General features: G+C 26.5%; 2 protein-coding genes across 7 annotated transcripts in view; one reads left to right on the forward strand and one right to left on the reverse strand.

Annotated features, from left to right (window-relative positions):
- Positions 1-4,476, forward strand: part of LOC126906032 (A disintegrin and metalloproteinase with thrombospondin motifs 20-like) — a 67,089-nt gene extending 62,613 nt beyond the window's left edge. Inside the window, exons 24-28 of one of the 2 annotated variants that reach the window (XM_050686262.1) lie at positions 215-945; positions 1,053-1,189; positions 1,254-1,456; positions 1,514-1,536; positions 4,361-4,476. In XM_050686262.1, coding sequence (XP_050542219.1) covers positions 215-945; positions 1,053-1,189; positions 1,254-1,456; positions 1,514-1,536; positions 4,361-4,430 — 1,164 coding nt within the window. In that variant the 3' untranslated portion in view covers positions 4,431-4,476. Of the gene's footprint in view, positions 1-214; positions 946-1,052; positions 1,190-1,253; positions 1,457-1,513; positions 2,311-4,360 lie in introns of those variants that run through there. The other variant, XM_050686253.1, reaches the window with a different exon arrangement.
- A 3,632-nt stretch (positions 4,477-8,108) lies between these two features.
- LOC126894511 (uncharacterized) lies at positions 8,109-21,178 on the reverse strand. Of its 5 annotated transcripts, none has more exons than XM_050665566.1 (8): positions 21,092-21,178; positions 20,950-21,004; positions 18,121-18,150; positions 13,645-13,873; positions 10,393-10,578; positions 9,579-9,596; positions 8,738-8,905; positions 8,109-8,356 (listed from the first exon to the last, which is right to left on the reverse strand). In XM_050665566.1, exons 3-8 carry the CDS (start codon positions 18,148-18,150, stop codon positions 8,208-8,210), a joined length of 780 nt encoding a protein of 259 aa, XP_050521523.1. In that variant the 5' UTR covers positions 20,950-21,004; positions 21,092-21,178; the 3' UTR covers positions 8,109-8,207. The 5 variants fall into 5 exon arrangements, with proteins under 5 accessions (XP_050521523.1, XP_050521526.1, XP_050521524.1 ...); XM_050665569.1 differs by lacking the exons at positions 20,950-21,004; positions 21,092-21,178 and adding exons at positions 14,148-14,586; positions 14,681-15,170 and having other exon boundaries at positions 18,121-18,137; XM_050665567.1 differs by lacking the exons at positions 20,950-21,004; positions 21,092-21,178 and adding exons at positions 14,148-14,373; positions 14,509-15,170 and having other exon boundaries at positions 18,121-18,137.
- Positions 21,179-24,325: the final 3,147 nt, after the last annotated feature.

Raw genomic sequence — 24,325 nt, forward strand, 5'->3', positions numbered from 1 at the left:
AAATATACGATACAAAAATAAAAGTTTATATAAGTGTGAATTAAAATTAGGGATATAAACTATAATTTATTCCTAAATGTAAATGACTATCTTTATTTTTATTGCTGAAAGGTAGTTTACTTGTTGGACTATTAAAATCAAATAATCTAATTTTTCGCTAAAGTTGTATGAATTAGCTTTTAATTTATTGTATCTAATTAATTTCTATTTTTAGTGTAACGTTACATGTGGCAATGGTTATCAAAATCGACAGGTTAAATGTCAAAATAATGAAGGAGTTTTATTACCGGCTAATCAGTGTAATGGGCTAAAGAAACCAGAAATCACTCAGTCCTGTCGAACTTCAGTAATATGTCCTAAATCATCAGTTATTTCAGTGTCAGGAGTACAATACAAATGGTGGGCATCGCGATGGTCACCTTGCTCGGCTACTTGTGGCCAAGGTATGCAAAATCGACAAGTTAGCTGTCGGTATTTACATAGAGATGGATGGAAGTATGCCTCGAGTGAAATTCTATGTGAAGGCTCTGGTAAACAACCAGCTACACAGAAGTTATGCAATCTTCGTGCCTGTCTGACTCCAACTGAATATACTTGGAAGCCTGATCATTGGCGAGAGTGTTCACATGTATGTGGCAAAAAAGGTCGGCAGACCCGTCGAGTGTACTGTGTTAATAAAGCAATGAAAAAAGTACGAAGGAAAAACTGTGACTGGAGTATTCGCCCCCCTAGGAAACAGAAGTGTAATCAAAAAAAGTGTACTGGTTACACATCATGTGCCGATGTCTTACGAAAATTTCCTCATTCAATTGATAAAGAGTATATACTCACTATACTTGGTCGTAACATATCAATTTATTGTCATTCAATGAGTACCAGAGTACCCACTGAGTATATTACATTGCTTAAAGATAGCGAAAATTATTCTGAAATGTATGATAAAAGGTAAAATAAACTATTAACATTAAATAATTGAGTTGTAATGTAAAAAAGAAATATATATTTAAAAAAATGTGTTTTTTAATAATTTCACTCAAACATAATTTTTACAGACTTAAAGATCCTACAACTTGTCCTTTTAATGGTGAAAGACAAGATATTTGCCCATGCCAAGATATGCCTTATATTTCTTCTGGTTTGACTAAATTCTATAAAATACGATTCAACGTAACCTCGCTTACGATAGAATGTATGTATTAATATCAACATTTTTTTCTTAAATTTATTTGATTAAAATTTTTATTACATTTCAGCCAGAGATTTCACATTTGCTAAACAAATACATGGTAGATTTGTACCATATGGTGAAGCTGGTGATTGCTATAGCAAATTTAAAAGTGGGTGCCCCCAAGGAAAATTTAGTATAGACTTGAATGGGACAGGTATGAAAATTTCCCAAAATGTTATGTGGATTAAAAGGGGGCTTGACACCTCGTCAAGGGTGAACAAAAATGAAGTTAGTATATATTTTGATATTAATTTAGGTAAAAATATTTAATTTATTTATTTTTAGGATAACACGAAAATTACTGGAAGGTGTGGTGGTTATTGTGGATCGTGTGCTCCAGACCAGAGCTTAAAATTGGACGTAGTTACATCAAATTAAATCGATTAAGTTAATCTCTGGTTAGTTTATATCTCAGAGTCATATATATATATATATATATATACAGTATACAAGTAACATAATATTTATGTATCAATGTATACTTCATTAAGTAAACAACTACTTACACATAGTGGTCAGAGTTGAAACAGTTACCATTGTTACACGGCCACTGATGGACTGAAAATAATCCCAAATTTAGAAATAATTTTTATACTTAAAATTAAGTAGCTTATTCATATTCAACAAATTTGTGACTACAGCGTAGTGTCATAAAATGTTGTTACTATACAATTTTGATATTTAATATATGGAATAAAATAATATTGATTTCGCCCAAGAAATGAAATAAGATGAGCTTACAGCAAATTGTAAATGATGATGTCTCTTAATCTAAGTGTTGTAAGGTTAAAAATAAAAATGTTATTACAATATATAAATCGAATTTATAGACCTCTCTATAATAAATAAATTTTCAATTTAATAGTATCACTAAATATTACATTTTGACTGATTTGTATTAATATTATGAAAAATATTATTTATGTAACTGTTTAAATTACAAAATAGAAGTAAACAGACTCTCAAAAATAAATAACATGATTAAAATTATTTCTTGATATAAGCAACCTTTAAAATATTAATATCAGTTTGTAAAATTTTTAAAAAGTATTTCAAATTTTGGAACTAATTGGAATGATAAAATAAGTCTTCAACGATTTATATAACTATCCTATTCTATTTTCTTTGAATTTAATTTACAAAAATTAGTTAATATTTAAATTCTTTGTACTTGACTATGATGCTGTTTAATGCCAATTTTGTGTGTTCATTTATATTAAGTTTTTTTGTTGTAAATTTTCCTTATATATTATAATACTATAAATGTTTTAAAATAAGTTCTTCGTGCATTGCATGCTCTTCGATTCTCCTTAAGTTAATTTATTATTATGTAATTAAAAGTCCAATGACAGTATTAAAAATGAGATTTTAATCTGATTTGAATAAAGACTTATTTTTATTTTATGATCTCTAGTCATAATAATTCAAGATTCTATAGGTAACGCAACTAGTATACATTGAATATATTAATTATATTTATGTTTATTTATTATATTTGCATATTTACTAGTAGCATTTTATACATCCTCTTAATTTTTAATTTATAAAAATAATACGTAATATTTAGAAGTTTAAGTTATGTTTTATTGATTATTGATTTATTTCCACACAAAATTTTTAAACCCTTTAAGATTTTTTCAACGGATTCTACTTTTTACATTGTAAAATTTTTAAATAACTGTATTATTTTATAAAAGATTGTTTATTGTTATTTTATAATTACTTATTTATTAGTTAATAAAATTGTTTAATATTGTGTATTCTTCAAATTTTTCATCAACTTACTTTTATAATATCATAATAAACCTATTGCTTAATAAAAAAAAGTACTAAAAATATTATAATTTTAAGTTTTATAATGTATCCTTTTGTGAATCAAATCTACCAAAAAACCTTACTAATTTAAATAAATATAGACTTATAAATTATGAATGTAAAAAAAAGTTTTTCTTTTCAAATAATTTATTAATTATAAAAAACATATTATGTTAAATACTTAAAATTAAATCACCATTGAATTAAATTATCTTTTTGAGAACAAGTCACAGATTGCGAAAATGAAAATATAATTTTCATATACTCTATGAATAAGTAATAATGTAGGAATATAAAAAATCGTAGTGGTTTAATGTCTGAAAATACTTAATTTCTGAGAATGTTTCTTTTTTAAGTTAGATTAGAACATTGAAATGCGAGAAGTTTTATATATTCTCCTCTATTATATTTCCCTTGATTTATGTCTATTAATTGACGTTCACTTTTCTTTGTAAATTAATTACTTTTAGTTGACACTGTTTCGTAAGAGGCAGCAGACCGTAAAGCAGCTAATTGTGCACCATACTAGAAAGTCGTATTACCTTAAGCCTGTTTAAATCACTATTATTAAAGCGGGAGAGAGGGGTTACCTGGGAGGATGTCGGGTAACCACACATCCAATAAATGACGAAAGTAGACAATAGTTAAATAACAAATCTTCTTCTTCTTCCTCGCCTTAATCCCAACTACTTAGGGTCAACCACCCTTGTCCTAAACTTCCACTTGACACGATCTCCCACATCTTTTACGCTCACATCAGCTGTTCTCATATCGCATTCAATAACATCTCCCCAACTCTTTTTTGCTCTTCCTCTAACTCTTTTTCCTTCAACATTCATTTCTACAACTGTTCTTATGGCTTCCGATTCTTCTCTTCTCATAACATGACCAAACCATCTAAGTCTATTTTCTCTCATCTTATCCACGATTGACGTTACACCTGTACTCCCTCTTATATGCTCATTTCTTATCCTATCTTGTCTAATCATTCCATTCATCCATCTAAGCATTCTCATCTCTGCTACACTCATTCTTTGCTCTACTTGCTTATCAACCACCCAACACTCTGAATCATACATTATAGCTGATCTCACTACAGTCTTGTAGAATTTACCTTTTAGCCTCATTGAAATTCTTTTATCGCATAAGACACCAAACGCTTCTCTCCAATTCAACCACCCACACTTAATCCTGGTCTTATATCCTCGTCAATATCATCGCTCTTTTGCACAACTGATCCTAAATACTTAAAACTTTCCACCTCTCCAATCACGTCCTCGCTTATTGTCACTGGTTTCCTTACAAAATTACTGGAAGGTGTGGCGGTTATTGTGGATCGTGTGCTCCAGACCAGAGCTTAAAATTGGACGTAGTTATATCAAACTGAATCGTTTAAGTTAATCTCTGGTTAATTCATGTCTCAGAGTCATATATATATACAGTATACAAGTAACATAATATTTATGTATCAATGTATACTTCATTAAATAAACAACTACTTACACATAGTGGTCAGAGTTGAAACAGTTACCATTGTTACCCGGCCACTGATGGACTGAAAATAATCCCAAATTTTGAAATAATTTTTATACTTAAAATTAGAGAGCCCTCACCTATTTTCCTTGATTTCTCTCCTTCTACAGGGAAAATAGTTAAATAACAAATAACTTTATATATTAAAGATTCTTCAATGAATGTCTTAACATTTAAGGGTTAACGGGGAGTTCTTAAATACTAATATCTGACAATGTATCATAAAACAAATAGTTAAAAAAATCAATTAAAACCAAAAAATAAATAACATTAAAAAATAATACAAAATTCAATTGAATAAATGAATTTGTTGATAATGGTGAGTGAAATGTATGAAATTTTGTGGAGATTTTTTATATCGTTTATTTATGTTTTTCTTTTCGGTTTTTCAGTTAATCTTATAAAAATTGATATTACTCAAGGTGTGTCACGACCTCCCCTCCAACGAACGACAATTGTGTTACCTATATAAATTAATAAATACTAACTCAGTATGTGTAAAATTAATTTTAATAAAAAATTTCAATTAAAATAAATATATACGTGTTTTAAAATTGTGAAAGGTGGGTATTAGAGTGGTCCTTAGTTATAGATTATGAAAAATTTCTTTTAGAAATTCCTTGGTCTCAACCCCCCAAATTTGTTTATACACATGTAAAAACGAACCAAAAAAAATTTCACGTCAATCAGACAAGTTTAACCCGTGCCTACTCGGGGTTGAAAATTGGACAATAGGGGTAGTTTTCTAGTGTTTTGTACTTAATTCGGAAATGAGCGATCATAGAAAAAAAATTATAGAATATAAATTGTTGAAAATGTTATGGACTATAAGTTTAATTCTTACACAATTTTTAAACTCATTAGCTTTCGAGCAAAATTTTAAATTATACTATAGTTGAAAAAATATTACTGATGTTACAAATGTAAAAATTATGCTAATTGTTTTTTTCAGTTTCAAAATTCTTTACATCATAATAAAGTTGATTTTTTCCTGTCGGGATACTTATTTTTATAATCCTTGACAAATTGTAATAAATACTGTTTTTGATTTTCATCATTGGTTAAAATCCTGTTGTACTCTGTTTTAAACTGTACAGTGTAAAAAAAATATTGATTAATTCAATACATCAAACAGTTATAACTACATTTATGTAATATAAACTGTGTACTGGGGTGACTGATTATAATATATACAAAAATAAATCATAAAAAGAGTATAAAATAAATTGTAATTTCGACAAATCGATAAAATATAGTATAGTTTTAAATTTTGCTCAAAAACTAATGAGTTTAAAAAAAATGTGTAAGAATTAAACTTATAGTTCATAACATTGTCAACAATTTATATTCTATTTTTTTTCTATGATCGCTCATTTCCGAATTATGTACAAAACTCTAGCAATCTACCCCTATTGTCCAATTTTCAACCCCGAGTAGGCACGGGTTAAACTTGTCTGATTGACGTGAAATTTTTTTTGGTTCGTTTTTACATGTATATAAACAAATTTGGGGGGTGAGACCAAGGAATTTCCTAAGTCGAAAAATAAGGATCACCCTAGTGGGTATAATAACAAAAGAATATTATCAGTAGGTTTTTTTTGTTTTTCATAATTAAGTACTTCAATTTTATCTATTTGTGCATGTGATTTACGGTGAACAATTCCAGCAAGATACAAAGGGGCCAATTGGAGTCGTCGAACAAATGCTGCTACAAACATGAGAAACAGAAGAGCACAAGGAATAGACGAACAAATCTAATCCGATAATACAAATGTGCGTGTAAATATGGCGCAATTGTGCGAATCTCAATCACAATAGACACGAGCTGAACGCAATGAACAACGATGATTGGAGCAAAGACAAGTGCGCCGGTTCGTCGTGAACACACGCAGAGCAAAAGACCGACAACGCCAACAAGTGCATTGTGCATTGATTTGTTCTTATGACTGTCGCTGATTATGAGCCGGATATTGATTGAATATTACGCTCATTCGAAAGTGACGATTGGTGCTATGGACAAGGAATGTAGACATTGTTATATGCTTAAATTCAAAAATGAGTCAGTCGGGATGTGTTTTTTTGAAAACACTGATCCCAAAAGAAGTTTTAAATTATAGACAACAAGATTTAATTAGTAAGCTTTATTCATATTTTTCGATAAAGATATAATGACAATAAACGCTACGTTTCTATCGATAGAAACATGGTAAAAAAAAAAATAGCTATAACCCCTCGTATATTATACATGTATTCCATTAAAAAAATTTATTACAAACGAATAAAGTTTAATTAAAATTTAAAAAAAAACCATTTACTGTTTAAAAAAACTTAAATATTTTATTAAATTCAAGATATGTTCCTATTTGAAAAAAAAATTGACACGCCTAATAAATAGCTCATATTTTGAGAACAATATAAAATTAAATAAAAATACAAATCAAAATTGTTTTTATTCTACTAGTAATTGAGTTAGTTATGATAAAAGAACCATTCTATATATCACCATTGGAAAACTGTTTAAGTAAACTGTTATTAAGTCTATATAAAATGTTTTATAAACATTTATAATACATTTTTTCTATTCTTGTTGGAAACAATTAATCAAAAAAAATTATGTTCTTATACATTTTTTCATCCATTCAAACGGTTTTATTACAATATTGTTTACTCAATATTGATCGTACAACATTGTACCAGTTTTGTTAAGTTTTTTTTATCCCTGAAGTGTCGAAAAGAAAAATAATTCAACTACATTTTATTGTAGAGTTCTTATAAAAAATATTAGCCTTTACAAAATAAAAATAAAAATGTTCAATAGATTCCAAAGAAATGCGTGTCTTGTCTTTAATGAATAACTCTTTATATGTCATTTGAGAAATAATACGTGTAATGGATTAGTATTAGTATTGAAATCTAGTAGATATAATAGAACGTTTTCTTTATATTTTTAAGCTGGCCAAAATAACTAAATAACAATAAACACTTTGCTGGGTTTTTTTAATTAATTTGGACTTTGAATATTTTTCAATTTAAAAACACTTAGTCTTTTTTCTATTTATTTTTGGACTATATGACGTGTAGTGTAAATCGTATACGTAGTGCATTTAATAACAGAATAAACATTGTATTACTTTAAATATTATTAAATTAATTTAACCGTAAGGTAAGTACAATTTAACCTATAATTTCGAACCTCTAACAATCTATTGCGTAATATACTGTTATTAAATTAATAAAAAATTATAATAAACCATTAATAAAAAAATTAACTAAAAATATTTAACTTCCCTACCCAACCCCACCAAGGCTGATCTTATTATTTCTTATATTTTCTTTTATTGTCCCCCTTTTATACCTTTACATTTTATTTTTATTTTTGGTTTATTATAACAGTATGGGCTTTATTAAAAATTTTGATCTCCGAGTTTAAATATGAATTTGTAACTCTATCATGGTACATTGAAAACACATTGTATTAAAAAAAAATAATGTTTATAAAATGCTTAAATTAAAAAAAATAATGATACCTGTGTTTTAAATTATATTATTTTTAATATTAAATAATAACTAATAAAAGAACAATATTTTAAAATTTTTATTTGAATTGTTATCGAATAATTTGTTGCGCATATTACGCAAAACGTAAAAATCTTCGAATAGTATTCAAACGTCCTGGACGACGACGATTAACATGAAGATTTAGTGTATGATCTTGATTTGTTCCAGAGTAAGAGTTATATTGGGGTGGACTTAATTGCATTCTTACTTCAAAGGGAATAACTGAAAGAAATTACATTTAATATTAATTTTACTAATGTTTATTTAAATGTTTACTTAGTTAATCGTAAGAAGTAATTATAAATTAAATTTTTTATATAGGAAAGTGTTACGCAAAAATGGATATTAACCTATAGGTTAAAGTGCATCACATTTGATAGAGCTAGCAAATGTATTACAAATTTGGTTGATTAAAGAACACTAAAAACTGTTGAGGGTCCTAAAATTTTAATACTTATGAAGTAATTATAGGTAAACTTTTTAATTCTCAATTGTTCAAGACATATTTTCAATTTAAAGGTATTTGAATAAGTAGCAGAAAAGTTTTTTCAATTTTAAATGTTATGTCAATGTTAGATAAAATGTGTCTTATGAAATACTTACAATAATTTTCAAATCTAGTAATTAAATCACCACATTTTGGACATTTTGTTGTTCCTTCTTTAAACTCTTTATTTAAATTATATGCACATGCATATCCAAGTCTATGATTGCAAGGTTTTAGAGTTAACTGAGATATTTCGTTGCCACAACAACAATCAAGATCAGCATCTGAATAATAAAAAAATTAATTTCTTTTGTCGTTTTCATTTATAATTTACGCGATAAAAGTGTATATTTTTGTTTTTGATTAATATCTCTTTTTTAGCTTCGATGCGAAGCTGAGAAGGTATTTAATATTAAAAATACATCAAAATTGCCCTATCACCAAATATGATTCAAAATATACAGATGATCAAAATCTGGTATAACACAAATTTTTTTATAATAATTGAAAATTTTCAATGTTTGTAAAGAAAAATTTATTCGATTCAAAAAACTTTACAATAACACTTTGTAAGAAAAAAATGTTTTCGTCGTATATTATATATTATGTAGTATATTTTATCGTAAGAATTAGTTTATGTTACAGAGAAAAAAATGAAAATTACTATATTTAAAAATAGTTAATTGAAATATTTATTAATTAAAATATATTTTATAATGAAAAAATTAGAATATTATTATACAAAAAAAATTAGAATATTATTATACAAAAAAAATTAAATTAAATTAAAAGATTAACCAAAACATATTTCACATAAAATCTGGGTTGTAAAAAAACATTTTGTTTAAATAAAACAAAATAAATGATTTTATGTTTTATTAAAAACAGTACTGATATTACAAACTGATTAATAAAAGCATTTTTTATTTTAAGTTTTTAATTTTGAAAATAACTTACCAAAACCATTTGTATCACCTGAAAAATATTACACTGATAGATATTTAATATAATTTTTTGGGAACTAGAATGAGAATGTTAGTTAATTTGTTAGTCATTTTCTAAGTAATATTAATGAGTCAAAATAAAAAATAATTATTAGTTCTTGTGACATTAATTTTGTTTAATAATCAATAAATTTAGTTTTCATAGTTTTATTCAAAAGCAATATTTAGAGTTAAATAAGTGCTCGAAACCAGTACAAAAAAAAAAATTCATCATTTTTGGTTACCAGCTAAGATAGAACGTAACCAGTTTAATTAAAAAAAAAAACCTATCACCTTTTATTCAATTTCTCATAAAACAAAATTCATCTTGTATTAGCTTTAGTTTATTAATTAGTTATATTATAATATGTCAGTTAAGTAGTATATTGTTTAATATTAATTCTAAATTTGTTTTATATGCCTAAGTAATTTTAATCTGTATTCTATGACTGGTTGACGTTTATAATTCATAAATAATACAAAAGGCTGGGTACATTATTTGGATCGTAGCAAGAATATTTTTTTTAGTCCTTGTAATTTGAGCACTCTCAAGTTTAAAAAACTATTTGCACCAATTATTTCTAAACTAATTGATAAAAATATTTTTAATTTGTCCAAACCCATATACTTGACCTAAAGACGCTAAGAGATTATATAATCAATTCTTTTAACTTTATATAAAGTCAAATAATTCAATAGACACTACATATCTGTTAGGGGTCATCAAAATATATTAATTTTTAAAAACTTTTTATAAATTTAAAATTTAATCTTAAGTTAATGCATACTTGGGAATTGATATCCTATTATTGGTTCTCTACAAAGTGGACATTTAAAAATTTTTGGATTTGTAGAATTGTCATTAGCACAATTTAATCCAATCTGATGATTACAAGGAAGCATTGAAACCTCCAGTGGCTCTTCTAGACAAATGCAACAATGGTCACCTACTTCAGAATTACCATTATATAAATCTGAAACATTATCAATATTTAGTTTTAATAAATAGAGTCAATTTTGTATATCAATCAGAGACTGTAAAAGTTTTATGAATCATATTTTAAAATGAATTTAATTTTAAAATCTACTCATTATTGTCGTATTTTAAACTTAACTGCAAATTTTAATCTATAGAAGTTTCAGTTTAAAACTATACAAAAATGTATACCTACATAAGTAATTATAGTTTCAAAATTATACTACTAACAGTGAATAACATACATATTAAACCTGTAAGTTTGAAACAAATGAAATGTATAAAAAAAATCAGAGAATTATCAAAATCGTTTTTTCTAAATCTAATTTATACTACTTTTTGGAAAAAAATCTTACGAGAATCATTTTCGAATGCGATAATATTTATAATTATTAAAAAAAAAATTTTCGACAAAATGATAATTGAATCCAGGCGTAGCGATGTAATTTTTTTAGGAGGGCAACTAGGTCCATTTTGCCGACTGACTATTAAAAATAAAAAACGTATAAAAAACAAATNGGCATAGCGATGTAATTTTTTTAGGAGGGCAACTAGGTCCATTTTGCCGACTGACTATTAAAAATAAAAAACGTATAAAAAACAAATAAAGTTATAGATACAAAAATTTAATTAATTCAAATTCTTCTTTCTTTTAAGTTTGACCATTTTTTAGCAATAAAATCTAATTTTATGTCATCCAATATGTCTCTTTCGGTAGAAAGTAATAGCAAATCGCTTAAACGGGAGTCAATTTGAGTTCTCCTTAAGTAATTTTATACCAACTTTAATTTGTCAAATGAACGCTCATTTCCAGCTACAGTTACTGGGGCTGTACACAATAAACGAGACATTCTATTAGCTATGGGAAGCATTTTTTTTGATAGTTCTGAAAATACAACTACATCTGAAACAGTTTTTACTTCTTTACATTGGTCGTAAAGTACTTCTAACTCAACCTGTAAATGTAACGAATCTACAACAAATTGTTTGGGTAAAAATTTCATTGCATCTTGATTTCCAGTTTTAGTTACGTTGTTCCTTGATAATGGGGGGTTGAACAGATTATATAATGGTTTAATTGTACCAATGCAACTTTCCAAATAATTTTTCATCAGTGACGTGAGCTCATCCAACACAGATTTATATTCTTTCCTATAAAATATTTTAAATGACATATTAGCTGCATTATCTCTATTATTATCAAGGCGCTTAGGTACAAGTCGGCGTCTATGATGAACTGTAAACTCTTTTTCAGCATCCACATCAAAAGATTTCAAAAACTCAATTGAAATATTTATAAGGTTATCCATACCATCTACATCAGAATTAATAATATTTAATGATTCTAGAGTACTTGACATGAATATGATTGAATCAGCTATGTTAAGTTCAGTTGATTCGAGGCACTCAGTTAACAACTTCATCTTATACAAAACATTTTTCATAAATAGAATACTTACAACAAAGTCTACAGAAATTAAACGTTTTGATAAAAAATACGCTGCATTTCTGGTGGATTTATCGAATTTGTCCTTGGTATTTGTTATCTCATCTAAAACTTCAATAATTAAATGATATGATAACCAAACAGACTTAATTGCTTCAGCACGTGCTGTCCATCTCGTCTTTGACAAATTTCTGAGTTTCAATGCAGTTTCAATATCAGCTAGTTTGTTCAGTAATGAATAATATCGTTTTGTACCCGAAGAAAAAAATACATAAACTTCTTGCATTACTGAAAACATATCAGATATAATAAGACTAGCTTCACATCCATGTTCAATGAATGTGTTCATTCTATGAGCTTGACATGGAATATAAGGTATTTTTCTACCTAATATCTCAGTTAATTTTTGTTGTGCTCCATTAAATACTCCAGACATTCTGCTGGTGAAATCATATGACTGAAAAACAAGATTATCAGAATCTAACTCATTCTTTTGTAGTTTGTCTAATATGTCATTTGCCTTCCTACGCTAGTCTTATTTAAAACTTCGCGGACTTCTATTAATCTTTCCTCTGCTGTACCTTCATTATTGACGAACCTTACAACTACTGATAGCCTATCTGTATGTGACAAATCAGGCGTAGTATCAGCCATTATAGAAAACTGCCCGGATTCCCTAACTTTTGCTCTAATAGTTTTGTTCACTGATGACGCAAGGATGGTTATGAACTCGTTTTGAGATTGGGGGCTCAAATATGTAAAATGGTATGGCCGATAACAAGAATCATTAAGCCATTTTTTTAACAAGGGACAGTGTCTAGAAAGTAAATACGTAATTTGTGTAAGGTTACCATTTTCATCATCATCTTTTCCTCTGAATGCTAAACCTTGTCTAGCGAGGGTTTTGGTTACATCCAGTAGATACAAAATACTTCTTTGTGAAAATTTTGATTGCTCTCTTCCTGAATTTTTCGCTCACGTACTGTTTTGTCGAGCATAACATCAATGTTATTCGATTTTTTCGTGTAATTGCAATAATCAGTCAATGCAGATTTGTGCGCTTCAGAAATGAAATGTTTCTGTAATTTTCCAATTTTATTTACACCACTGGAGCCTTTCATTTTTTTCCATCCAGTTACACCGATTTCGTTCTAATAATCCCTTACTTTTTTGACGACATCAGGAAATAAACTACAAACAAAACAGCAAGCTGCATCTTTTGCTGTACTATATTCCAGGTGTGGGTATTCAATATACCAAGATGGATTAAAACGACGTGCTTCTCGCTTTGGGTAAATATTTAATTTTGGTTGATGTGGGCCTAGCAAAATTAGGTATTGTTTTTGATTATCTGAAGTTATTTAATTCTGAGTCCTGGATCATGATGAACTTTACTACTCACAGTATCTTTTTCGGTAAAATTTTCTGGAACTGTATCTATTTGTATCATTAAAACATTGCATCTATCCATTAGGGAAGAGGAAGTTTTAAGGATGTGTGTTATAGCATCTTTAACTTTAATTACAAACTTGTAACTATTTACAACTTCATCTTCATGAAGTTTTTGAATTATTGGTTTACACATATCTATATAATCAATTAAATTTTTAAACTGACCAGCACAACCAAAGACGTTTCCTGTTAAATCTGAATATTCTAAATTTGTTTCTGAACTTTGATTAGTGCAATCACAATGAATAAGTTCATTAATGACTTTTAATTCGCTCTCTTTTTGAGTTCCATTGGTTTCCATAAATTCAATTTCAGAAACATGTGCATTGTCACTAGCCTCAATAACAGATATTGATGACTGGACATCGGAGGTTGGACTTAATTTTGAGTTAACCTAACAAAATTATTCATCAGTTAGCTATTTTACAAAATAAACTATACTTGATTTTTAAATGGTTAATGATATTTTAGATTCAGTGGAAAATTGGGACTAGTTTTAGAACTAAACTTAGATTTTAATAACTATAGGTGTGAAGTTATTGTATTAAAATTATTAAATATTATTAATAACCAACATGACAATTTATAATATTTAATCTAATTTTTTTCTAAGCTCATAGTATGAGTTAAGAAATAACTATATTTTAATTGTGACTTTATATACAAACATTTTCCAATAAACTTGATGAAGCCACTTGTAAATTCTTATTAGAAGCTTCAAGTGCAGCTACAAATGGATTTTTAGGAGCCCCTGGTTCCTTAACTCTAATACGTTTTCTATTGTGACAAGCCGTTTCATGTCTGGTCTTAAAATCATTGTCAAATATACTTCCACAACTTTCACTTTTCTACGTTTACCCATATTTAAACTTTGGCTTTAGGCAGTCAGAATGCCTTAAAAGTTCAAATTTATTAATAAATTAAACATTTTTACACTACTATTAAAGACTACAAATATTACATAAATTTGTTTAGAGTAAAATTGATTAATTTACATAAATTTAAAAATTTTTTTAATGTATCATTTACTTAAGTATATATAATTTGGATTGGGGTACATATTTCCGTATATATATTTTCGCATTAAACTTTCCGCAAACTTGATTTCTGCATGACCATTTTTCCGCACGGACATTTTTTATATATATAACAAATATAAAAATAAATTAAAATAAACTCAATTTTTTTATTTTCGAATTACCATGACAACTAGATCATCGCATTTAACAAGGCCGTGTGTGACGATCCGTTTTTGTTATTTATTGGCATTTCGAAATTTTTCGCGTATAAAAATTAAAATTTCTAGTAAATAATGATTGCAGGAATTGTCAGAAACTTCCTTTTTCTCAATGGATATGTCTACTATCACTCGCCATAATGTGATTCTCGCTGATATTGGGAATATCCAAGAATGCGTTCAAAGAAGTGCAAGACTCGAGCGATAACAAATATACTATGTTGAATACTATACTATAGTATGTTATTATATATGTTGAAGATGGTACAGGTATTTGTCGAATTTGGCTCATAATATTTACTTGTGAAGGTCATTCGATAGGGTATTTGCTAAAGTTTTTGGAAGCTTGTACATGCGAAAAAATGTTGATTGAAATGAAAATATAATGAGATTTTAATAGAATTAACGTTTTTTATTTGCGGAAGCTTGTATATGCAGGAAAATGTCCGGATACCTATAATTTGGCATAAATTTAGTTTATAGATTACATTATGTGTATTTTCAATAAGGATTATATTAATGTTTTACTATTAAAATTTAATAATTGCGAACTTAACTTGTATTAATACCTTGGTATTATTTGTCTTATATGATTTATTATGTTTATACTCTTGGCTCTTTTACGTAAATATTTTAATAATTTTTGAAATTTTAAAAATGAACTGGGGTAAGTTTAAGGGGACAAGTTGCCCTCTCAGTCCCCCCTTTAGTTTCACCCCTGATTGAATCAAATGTCATGAGCGTTGACAGGGTACTTAATAGAATGATGTAGCCGACTCAAGTTTTCACTAAAAAGTGGCGTAAAGCCAATTATTTACTTAATTTATTTATTTTTAGTATTCGTTAATTATCTTCTTACTATAATTAAGTATACTTAATAAAAATTTTAGGTAGAACTAATCGAATATTTTTTAAAACCATTCGGTAGCCTATTTGAATAGTTTTTAAAACTATTCGATAGTTTATGCTAAAAATAAACTATTCGGTTGTATAAAAACAATTCGAATACCCATTACTAATAAATACTGACGTTCTGTTAGCGTGGGCAGTTCGTCATCACGAAGGTGACTTCAACTTATATTTGTGGTGGGTCGTCGTCGGACGTGCGGCACTTGCTGGACTTGGTACCGTAGCGTATCGCACGCGGTGTTGGTCAAATATCATAAACATGTAGTATGGCGACGGCTGATAAGGTTGGCACGGGTCGCGGTGCTCCGTGTGACGCGAAGCGACGCGGGATCGCGTCAGCGTTGACATGAAACATTCTGTATAGAAGGTACTATATGATTGTAATTGGTTTACTTCATATTGAAAGAAAATCAGAAGGTCTAAACATAAATAGACTCGCTCTTCATATCCATTCTTTATTCTTAAGAGTTAATAGCTTCCGAAATACTGATTCAAAAATTGTTATCGAGCAGTCATACTCATAGATTCCTTGTTTTTAATCCAATTATACGTGTATGTTTTCATTTAAAAATTTTGATACAGTTTTAAAAAGGGGATAGAAGAAGAAATACAATTTGTTGTGTTAATTAATATGGATAGGGTATTATTAACTTCTGAAAAAAAAAAAAATCTTTTGATGAAAATTAGTGAAAAACAATAACTGGATCACCCTATACACATTTAAGTAGCTTATTATCATCTCCTTAAGAGATGAAGACTATTGTCTTTAATCCAACTATCTATGGTCGGTTCTACCTTACAATGATTTGGCAAGATTTTTACACCGACTATTGACCTGACGCAACTCCATTATGATTGAAGGAACTAACATGGTGACAAAGTGTGTGTCATTGTTTAAGTTCCCACTTGATATTTGTTTGAAAGGACAGCCCCTTTCCTTTTAATATACTTATTGAAGTGAAATCGAAAGCTGCAAAAAATCGCCCTATATATAATTATATTTAACTCTTAAAACTTTTTAAAATATTTTTTTTCTAAAAGGTAAATCATCACCTTTTAGAAAAAAAATGAGGTACTTATTTCTCCTTCCTATTAGACTTTACTGATTGACCGAATGTATACATGTACAGGCATAATTTTGTAAAAAAAGTAAAAAATTATACACTGTAAGAAAAAATCCAAAAATGTATATACACCAATAAAATATTTTTAGTATATGCGTTACTTTTACACTAAATTAGTGTAATTTTGGCTTTAAATACCGAAAATTCGTACACATGTTATTATCACTATTTATCAGGCATTTTCCCTTACATTCTATGCGTTAAAATGTTCCAGCGTATGTGTATGAAAATTGGGATATTTTGTTTTAAAAGTGAACAGTTAAATAGAAAATTTATTAATAATGTTGGATACATAACGGTCGAATGTGCTATCGAGAAATTGTATTGTGATAATTTTTTCTATCGTTGTGCTTAACCGAGTTGTTGTCAGTCTTCTCTCTATGTCTGCATTGCCGCTGCCATCTTAGTGCTTTTTAGCTATAAGCTCTATGGCGCTTGCGAGCCAGCATTTTTATATTCGTTTTGTTGTAAAAGTAAAATATCACCTTTGCGATTGTCGCTCCCTTGTGCGCTCAGTATATCGACGTTGGGTCTAGATATTTTCTGATATACATCACAAAACAGTACAGTTCACAGCATATTGTACACGTTGTTCAACTACTTGCATTTGATTTTAATTGATTCTTTCAATATTCAACATTATTATCAGTCGTTTCAATTAGTCGATAAATATAATACTTGTTCATCTTGCTTTTAATACTTACTCACATGTATAATTTATTATTTGTTTATATCAGCGCCATTGTGGCATTAGTATTAAGTGTCCTCCCTATCCAAATTGGTATATACAAGATTTTATGATTCATGTTTAATACATTTAATTGTTATAATTATATATTGTAAAATTCATTCATACAGTACGTTCACCTTATTCCTTTTCATCGACATAGCCTATCTCAAGACAAAATAAACCACGAACTTTAACGAACCCACCGGATACTGCGTTCATACAAATAAGATATTTATTCTTTAAATACTTTTTTAAATAAATTAAAAAACATTACTTCTAATATTGTTTACATAGTTCTAAAGTATAATAATTATTAAATATAATTGTAATTTTGACGAAAAAATAAAAAATTTAACATTTTTAAGATATAAAATTTTTATTACATTTTATCCAAAATTTCCCTTACATTGTATGCTTGTAGCTTCCACTACACGTATGTGAATATTCGGAATTTCTTTTATAACAGTATAACAAATCAAAAAATGATAATTTTGTAACATAAAAAAAATCAATTTTTTTTCTCAATATTGTATTTATTTTGTGAGTAATTAAATGAATTACCATAAATGGGTTATGAGGTAGGTAAGTTTTTAAAGCTTAAGCTAAGAATATAGTTTTAATATAAGTATTTGAATACATACTCTGATCATTTGATGAACTCGAGGCAGCATCTAAAAGAAAAAAAATGTTATTTTACTTGATAAAATAGTTAGTTTGTCTAATTTTTCTATAATTTTCTACTTTTCAACAGAAACTTTTAGCATCGATGCGAAGCTGAGAAGGTATTAATTTTGTTATGATGTGTTCTGTTTTGTTGTCACTATTTATTAGCTCTCATCGAATCAATTTCATTCAGCAATACGTCAAAAGATAAAAAATCATATTTAGTCGACGATATCGTCAAAAATCAAAAAAAAATTTCTAGTTCCCCTTAAAGTGGGAAAATTCTCAACAAATTATAATTTTTAAAAATGTTAGACCTTCTTCAACTTTTTTACTTAAAGCTGCCACAATTTTTTGAAAATCAGGTGAACAAAAACAAATTAAAGAAATCATATCACTGAAATGAAACATTTTTAAATCCTCCTAGATCAAATTATATACTTTGCTAAAACAAATTTTTGTGAAATATCTGAAATTAGATCTTTTTTATTATATCATTTTTTGAAATTATACTTATAACAATGAACGAGTATTTACATGTAAAAATTAATTTTTAAATATGTTAAAAATAATTTCTATTCAAAATATTATGTTTAACTTAAAAAAAATTTTAAACATTGAAAAAAAATTGTTATTGTTTAAATAAGTATGCAGTCACGAACTTATAATTACTACTAAAATTAAATTTATGAGAAAACCTCAAATTTTCATGAAAATCATTATTTTTTGTATTGATATCGAAATAAATCATTTTAACCTATATTTTATTGGTTACTTTTTTTTACGTATTAGTTATAATCACAAAAAATAGCGGATTTAGAATATATCTAATTGCATATTTGAAATCAGCGCAAAACATGTATGCAGAAAAATATATTTTTACTCTAATGACAAATTCATTATAGATCAGTGAGTTTATTCATAATTAACATAGAATAATTTTACAAAAAATTTGCATCAAATCCTTCAATTTTAATACATTTTTGCCATAGAAGTTACGAATTATACAAATAATTTACAATTTCTCCGTAAAAATGACAAAATTAAATTATTGAAAATCAATTTCATACATATAATAAGTATTTATTACTGTATTATACTTTTATACTATTTATGTATAAATCAAAGTACTACTTATATGGATATAATTAAGGAAATCGGAATTGATGTTACTTTAAATTTGATATTTATCCTCATTATTTGTATATATATAATTATTTCTGTTACATATATCCTAGAGTATATGAGTTTATAAAAATGGATTTTTCAATATTTTTATATTGTTTAGTTTTTAATTAATATTTGATGCAATTAATTAACATTGAATATTATAGATACATGAACATAATTTTAAATTAAATATTATAATAAAAACTGTATACGAAAATACTGTTTACATTTATATATATATATATAAATTTACGTAATAACATATGTCCGACACATTTTTTTTTAATAGTAATTTTGAAATGAAAAACGACGATTAAACAAAAAAAATTGTTATTGTTTACTTGTGATTTGTATACATAAAGAAAAGTTTTCAAGACTAATTTTGTATTTTTAACTTGTGTATTATATTTAATTTAGACTTAAAGAATGCAGTGTGTCCGGAAATTTTTCAAAAATTAATTTAAAAAATGTGTACTTTTTATTTCTATTTTTAAATATTTTACCTCTTCAGATTTAAAAAAAAATATGATATATGAAGGAGACATGTTATCATTAAAAAAAAACCCAGCATTAAAAAAAAAAATTGTTTGTTATTTATAAATAAATTTAATGCTCTACAAGGAATTTACATCAAAGAACAAAATATACTTTTCAAACCCATTTTTTCACCGATTTCAAATCTGCAATTACAGTTTTGCATATGGCGTAAATAATAACAAAATTCTTCTAATTAATATTATTTAATTAAATATTCATATTTGATTATTAGGTTAAGTATAATCAACAATTATATTTTAATAAAAAATAAGTTGAAAAAGTATTTTTAAGTTTATAACTACACCTGTATAAAGGGAAATGGTCTAATTTAAAAAAAAAAGTATGTTGAATAAAAGAATAAAATAAATAGTACTTATCATAAAAAAGTTGTAATGATCTATACAATTTTCAAATAGTTATAGCATTATAAAGTTTAAAATATAAAAAAGAATTTGTTCGGTGAAAACTGAGAAAAAATGGTAACAGACACAAAAAAAAACAAAATAACATATCATAGTAAAATGAATACCTTTTCAGCTTCGCATCGAAGCTAAAATTATATTGATTCATAAAAATAACAATTTGGTTGGACGACGGCTATGAAACGATGGCTTCAGTACTCTTTTGTTTCTTTAATGAACATACAGAAGCGTATTGAGTAGTTTAAAGGATTAATTTTGAATTTTTGCTCGACTTATTTTATGCTCACTCGCATCATTTTTATTATGAATTTTTTTTTTGTCGTATTTTTCTTTGTTTAGACAAAACAGAGAACACGACTGTCACATACTCTGTTACATATTTTAAATAATATTAGCCATAATTGATCAAATCTTAATAGATAAAAGTGAGGTTCTGGGATTATTAGTAATATGTATAACCAAGTATTATGTGTTATGTTATAAAAAACAATATCATTGAAAAGGTTTATTTTTTCATTTAAAATGTGTTAATTCTAAAATTGTCAATTAGACACCATATAATTTATTTTTTTAAATTTCGAAAAAAGATTCAAAATTATTATATATTCTATGGAAAATATCCACAGATTCAATTATTATCTTAAGCTTAGTATTAAGTACAAAAAAGTTATACATTACTCGAATAATTGACCAAATAAAAAACGATAGTGATTAATGGTGATATAAAAATGAGCTAAAATAGTAAAGTAATAAATTATATTTTTTATTGTAAATTTCGATAATTAATACAATTATAAATTAAGTTACTCTCATTTCATACCATATTTTTCATAATTGAAAATCAATTTAAAATTTTACTGTGATTATTAATATTAAAGTAATATGTTGGTTTGGGATTACGTTTATATATAATAGCTATTTAAATTACGTTATGAAACATTGCTTTCAATATAATTTATCACAATACAACCAAAGTATGTAAACATGAATAATAATAATTACGAAAAAAATCTTGCATATAAATAAATTACTATTACAGTTTTGCGTTTTAAAAGTTTTTTTATCATAGTTTTATGCGTTTGAGATGAATGAAATATTTTATTAAGATGTATTTTAATATAGCAAAAAATTAACGAGCAGAAGAGTATGACGTTTATTTGCTTAATCAGAATAAATTGGAATTTATGTGGTACCAAATCAATTATTCTAAAAATATTAATTGAACATAATTTTTTAAGCCTATAGATCTTATTGTAAAATTTAAAAGTTTTAAAATTATTTTTCAATTTCGAATAAAAAATTTAAAAAATGAAAGTCCGTTTTTTTGTGAAAATAATAATTTATATATGCAGGGTGATTTTTTTATCATAATACACTCAATTACTTACAGAATAAACATAATTTTAACATTTTTTTTTTTTGGTTATCTTTAGTTACACTTTATTCTTGAATTATTAACTATTTAAAACTTTTTATGTTCATCCCTTATGCCTTGTAAGAGTGTCAACTTTGTTTTTTTAATCGAGAACTCATATATTGAATTTAATAAAATGTTTGAGTTTTTAATTCAATAGTAAATGACATTTGAATTTTTAATGAAACTTAATTTGTTTATTAGATGTAAACATTTAAAGTTTGAAATGTTTGAGTTAATATACATGTATAATACACAANGAAATGTTTGAGTTAATATACATGTATAATACACAAGGGTTTATAAATACAGGTAGTTAGTTGGATTTTTATGACATCGCTGTCACAGTCACAGATTGTTTATTATCAATTATGACTATCAATAGTTATACTTTTTATATAGTCAGTTAGTGTATTTATGAACTCACCACAATGTGCCTTACTACCATTGATAATACCAATGCTGTTTTCCTGCGTATATTGATGTCATAAAAAACTAATAAGCTACCTGTATTTGTTATCCCTTGTGTATTATGCATGTATATTAACTCAAAAATTTGAAACTTTAAATGTTTACATCTAATAAACAAATTAAGTTTCATTAAAAATTCAAATGCCATTTACTATTGAATTAAAAACTCAAACATTTTATTAAATTCAATATATGAGTTCTCGATTAAAAAAACAAAGTTGACACTCTTACAAGGCATAAGGGATGAACATAAAAGTATTACATAGTTAATAATTCAAGAATAATGTGTAGCTAAACATAACCAAAAAAAAAAAATGTTTAAATATATTTATTCTATAAGTAATTGAGTGGGTAATGATAAAAAAATCACCCTGTATATATATATATATATTTTTTTTTTTATTATTATTTATACATAAGTATATATAAAATAGTGTATAATCTATTTTGTTATAATATATATATATTAGGGCGGATAAAAAAAAATCGATCTTCGAAATATTAATGAGAACCATTTTAACTATATTATATACATTAAAATAGGCATATTAAGAAAATTTGAGATGTTTAAAAAAAATGTTTACTGGTCGCTCAACGAATTTTTAGTATTTTGACCAAAAATACACCGAAAAACAAAAAAAACGGCCTCTCTTAGTGAATTTTTGATCAAATATTATGATTAGTATATCAAAATAGATTGATTTTACTGTCATAAAAAAGAAGTATAAATATTGATAGGATAATTTTGTCATAAAAAAAGAGTAGTGTTATAAAGGCAGGAATGATATGATAATAATTATAACATAATGAAAAGTAAAAGTAGTAGCAAGTGTTAAATATAATTTCGGCGATGGTTTATCATGAATAAAAGAGATAGGGTATGGGGATAAGATAGAATCAATGAGTTAGTTAAATTTGTTTAGCTACAAGGTGAAAATAAAAATAAACGGTGTATGATCATGGATTTTTTTGTTGAAATGAAATGACTGCATATAGTTTGTCGTAAAATGTAAACTGAAGGAAAATTACACACGGATGACACTAATTCGAATAATATTAATTCTACTATGAAATTTGCAGTTGTTTTGGGGGAGAATTTTATGACTCTTGATATTTTTTATCGATTGTAGTATATGTAGGAAACGATGTGTGTTTGCGTAAAATGCAACTGTCTGATTGTTGGGCGCCAAGCTTTAATAGCTGGATTATTTTTTTTTATGAATGATAAAAACAAGTAAAACATTTACGTTACACACCTACAATAGCGATTAGAATGATGATGTAATAGTTGTTAATAATATTTTTTTTGAATTATGTACGTTTAGAAGTAATTTTATTATTCCCACGACAAAAATTATTCATGGCTTATTTTAAATCTATCTTTAATTTTTTATGACATCGATATTAGCAGGTACACAGCATTCTTATTATCAATGATAGTAAGGTACATTGTTGTGAGTTTATAAATACACTAACTGACAATACAAAAAGTATATCTATTGATAGTCATAATTGATAATAAACAATCCGTGACTGTGATAGCAATATCATAAAAAACCAATTAGCTAACTGTATTTGTAATCCCTTGTGTATTATACATGTATATTAACTCAAAAATTTGAAACTTTAAATGTTTACATCTAATAAACAAATTAAGTTTCATTAAAAATTCAAATGTCATTTACTATTGAATTAAAAACTCAAACATTTTATTAAATTCAATATATGAGTTATCGATTAAAAAAACAAAGTTGACACTCTTACAAGGCATAAGGGATGAACATAAAAGTATTACATAGTTAATAATTCAAGAATAATGTGTAGCTAAACATAACCAAAAAAAAAAAATGTTTAAATATATTTATTCTATAAGTAATTGAGTGGGTTATGATAAAAAAATCACACTGTATAATGGTTAAATATAGAAAAGAAAAACCCAGCACAGGGGGTCGCGGCACGTTTGTGACGTGGTATAGTTGGATCAAGTATAATGATATCTGACAGTGATTAAAATCATTATCAAAAATAAACGCTTCGATGCAAATCTTTAGATAGTGTTTAATTTTAAAAAAATTGGTGTTTTATTCCAAAAGCTACTTGATCTGCTGGTTCCTTATTAATATCTCGATTAAGATAAAGTATGTCGAATGAAAAAGGGTTTATTAAAAA

Source organism: Daktulosphaira vitifoliae, unplaced genomic scaffold (genome assembly GCF_025091365.1).
Source record: "Daktulosphaira vitifoliae isolate Bord-2020 unplaced genomic scaffold, ASM2509136v1 Scaffold_1, whole genome shotgun sequence".
Classification (NCBI taxonomy): domain Eukaryota; kingdom Metazoa; phylum Arthropoda; class Insecta; order Hemiptera; family Phylloxeridae; genus Daktulosphaira; species Daktulosphaira vitifoliae.

Coding starts and splice junctions, on each gene's coding strand:
- LOC126894511 (XM_050665566.1), bottom strand. CDS start 18,150: ATGCTGCCTCGAGTTCATCAAATGATCAGA. Junction 10,579..13,644: donor AAACGTCTTTGGTTGTGCTG/GTCAGTTTAAAA, acceptor ATAATGTTTCAG/ATTTATATAATGGTAATTCT. Junction 8,357..8,737: donor TACTAGATTTGAAAATTATT/GTAAGTATTTCA, acceptor AATTTCTTTCAG/TTATTCCCTTTGAAGTAAGA.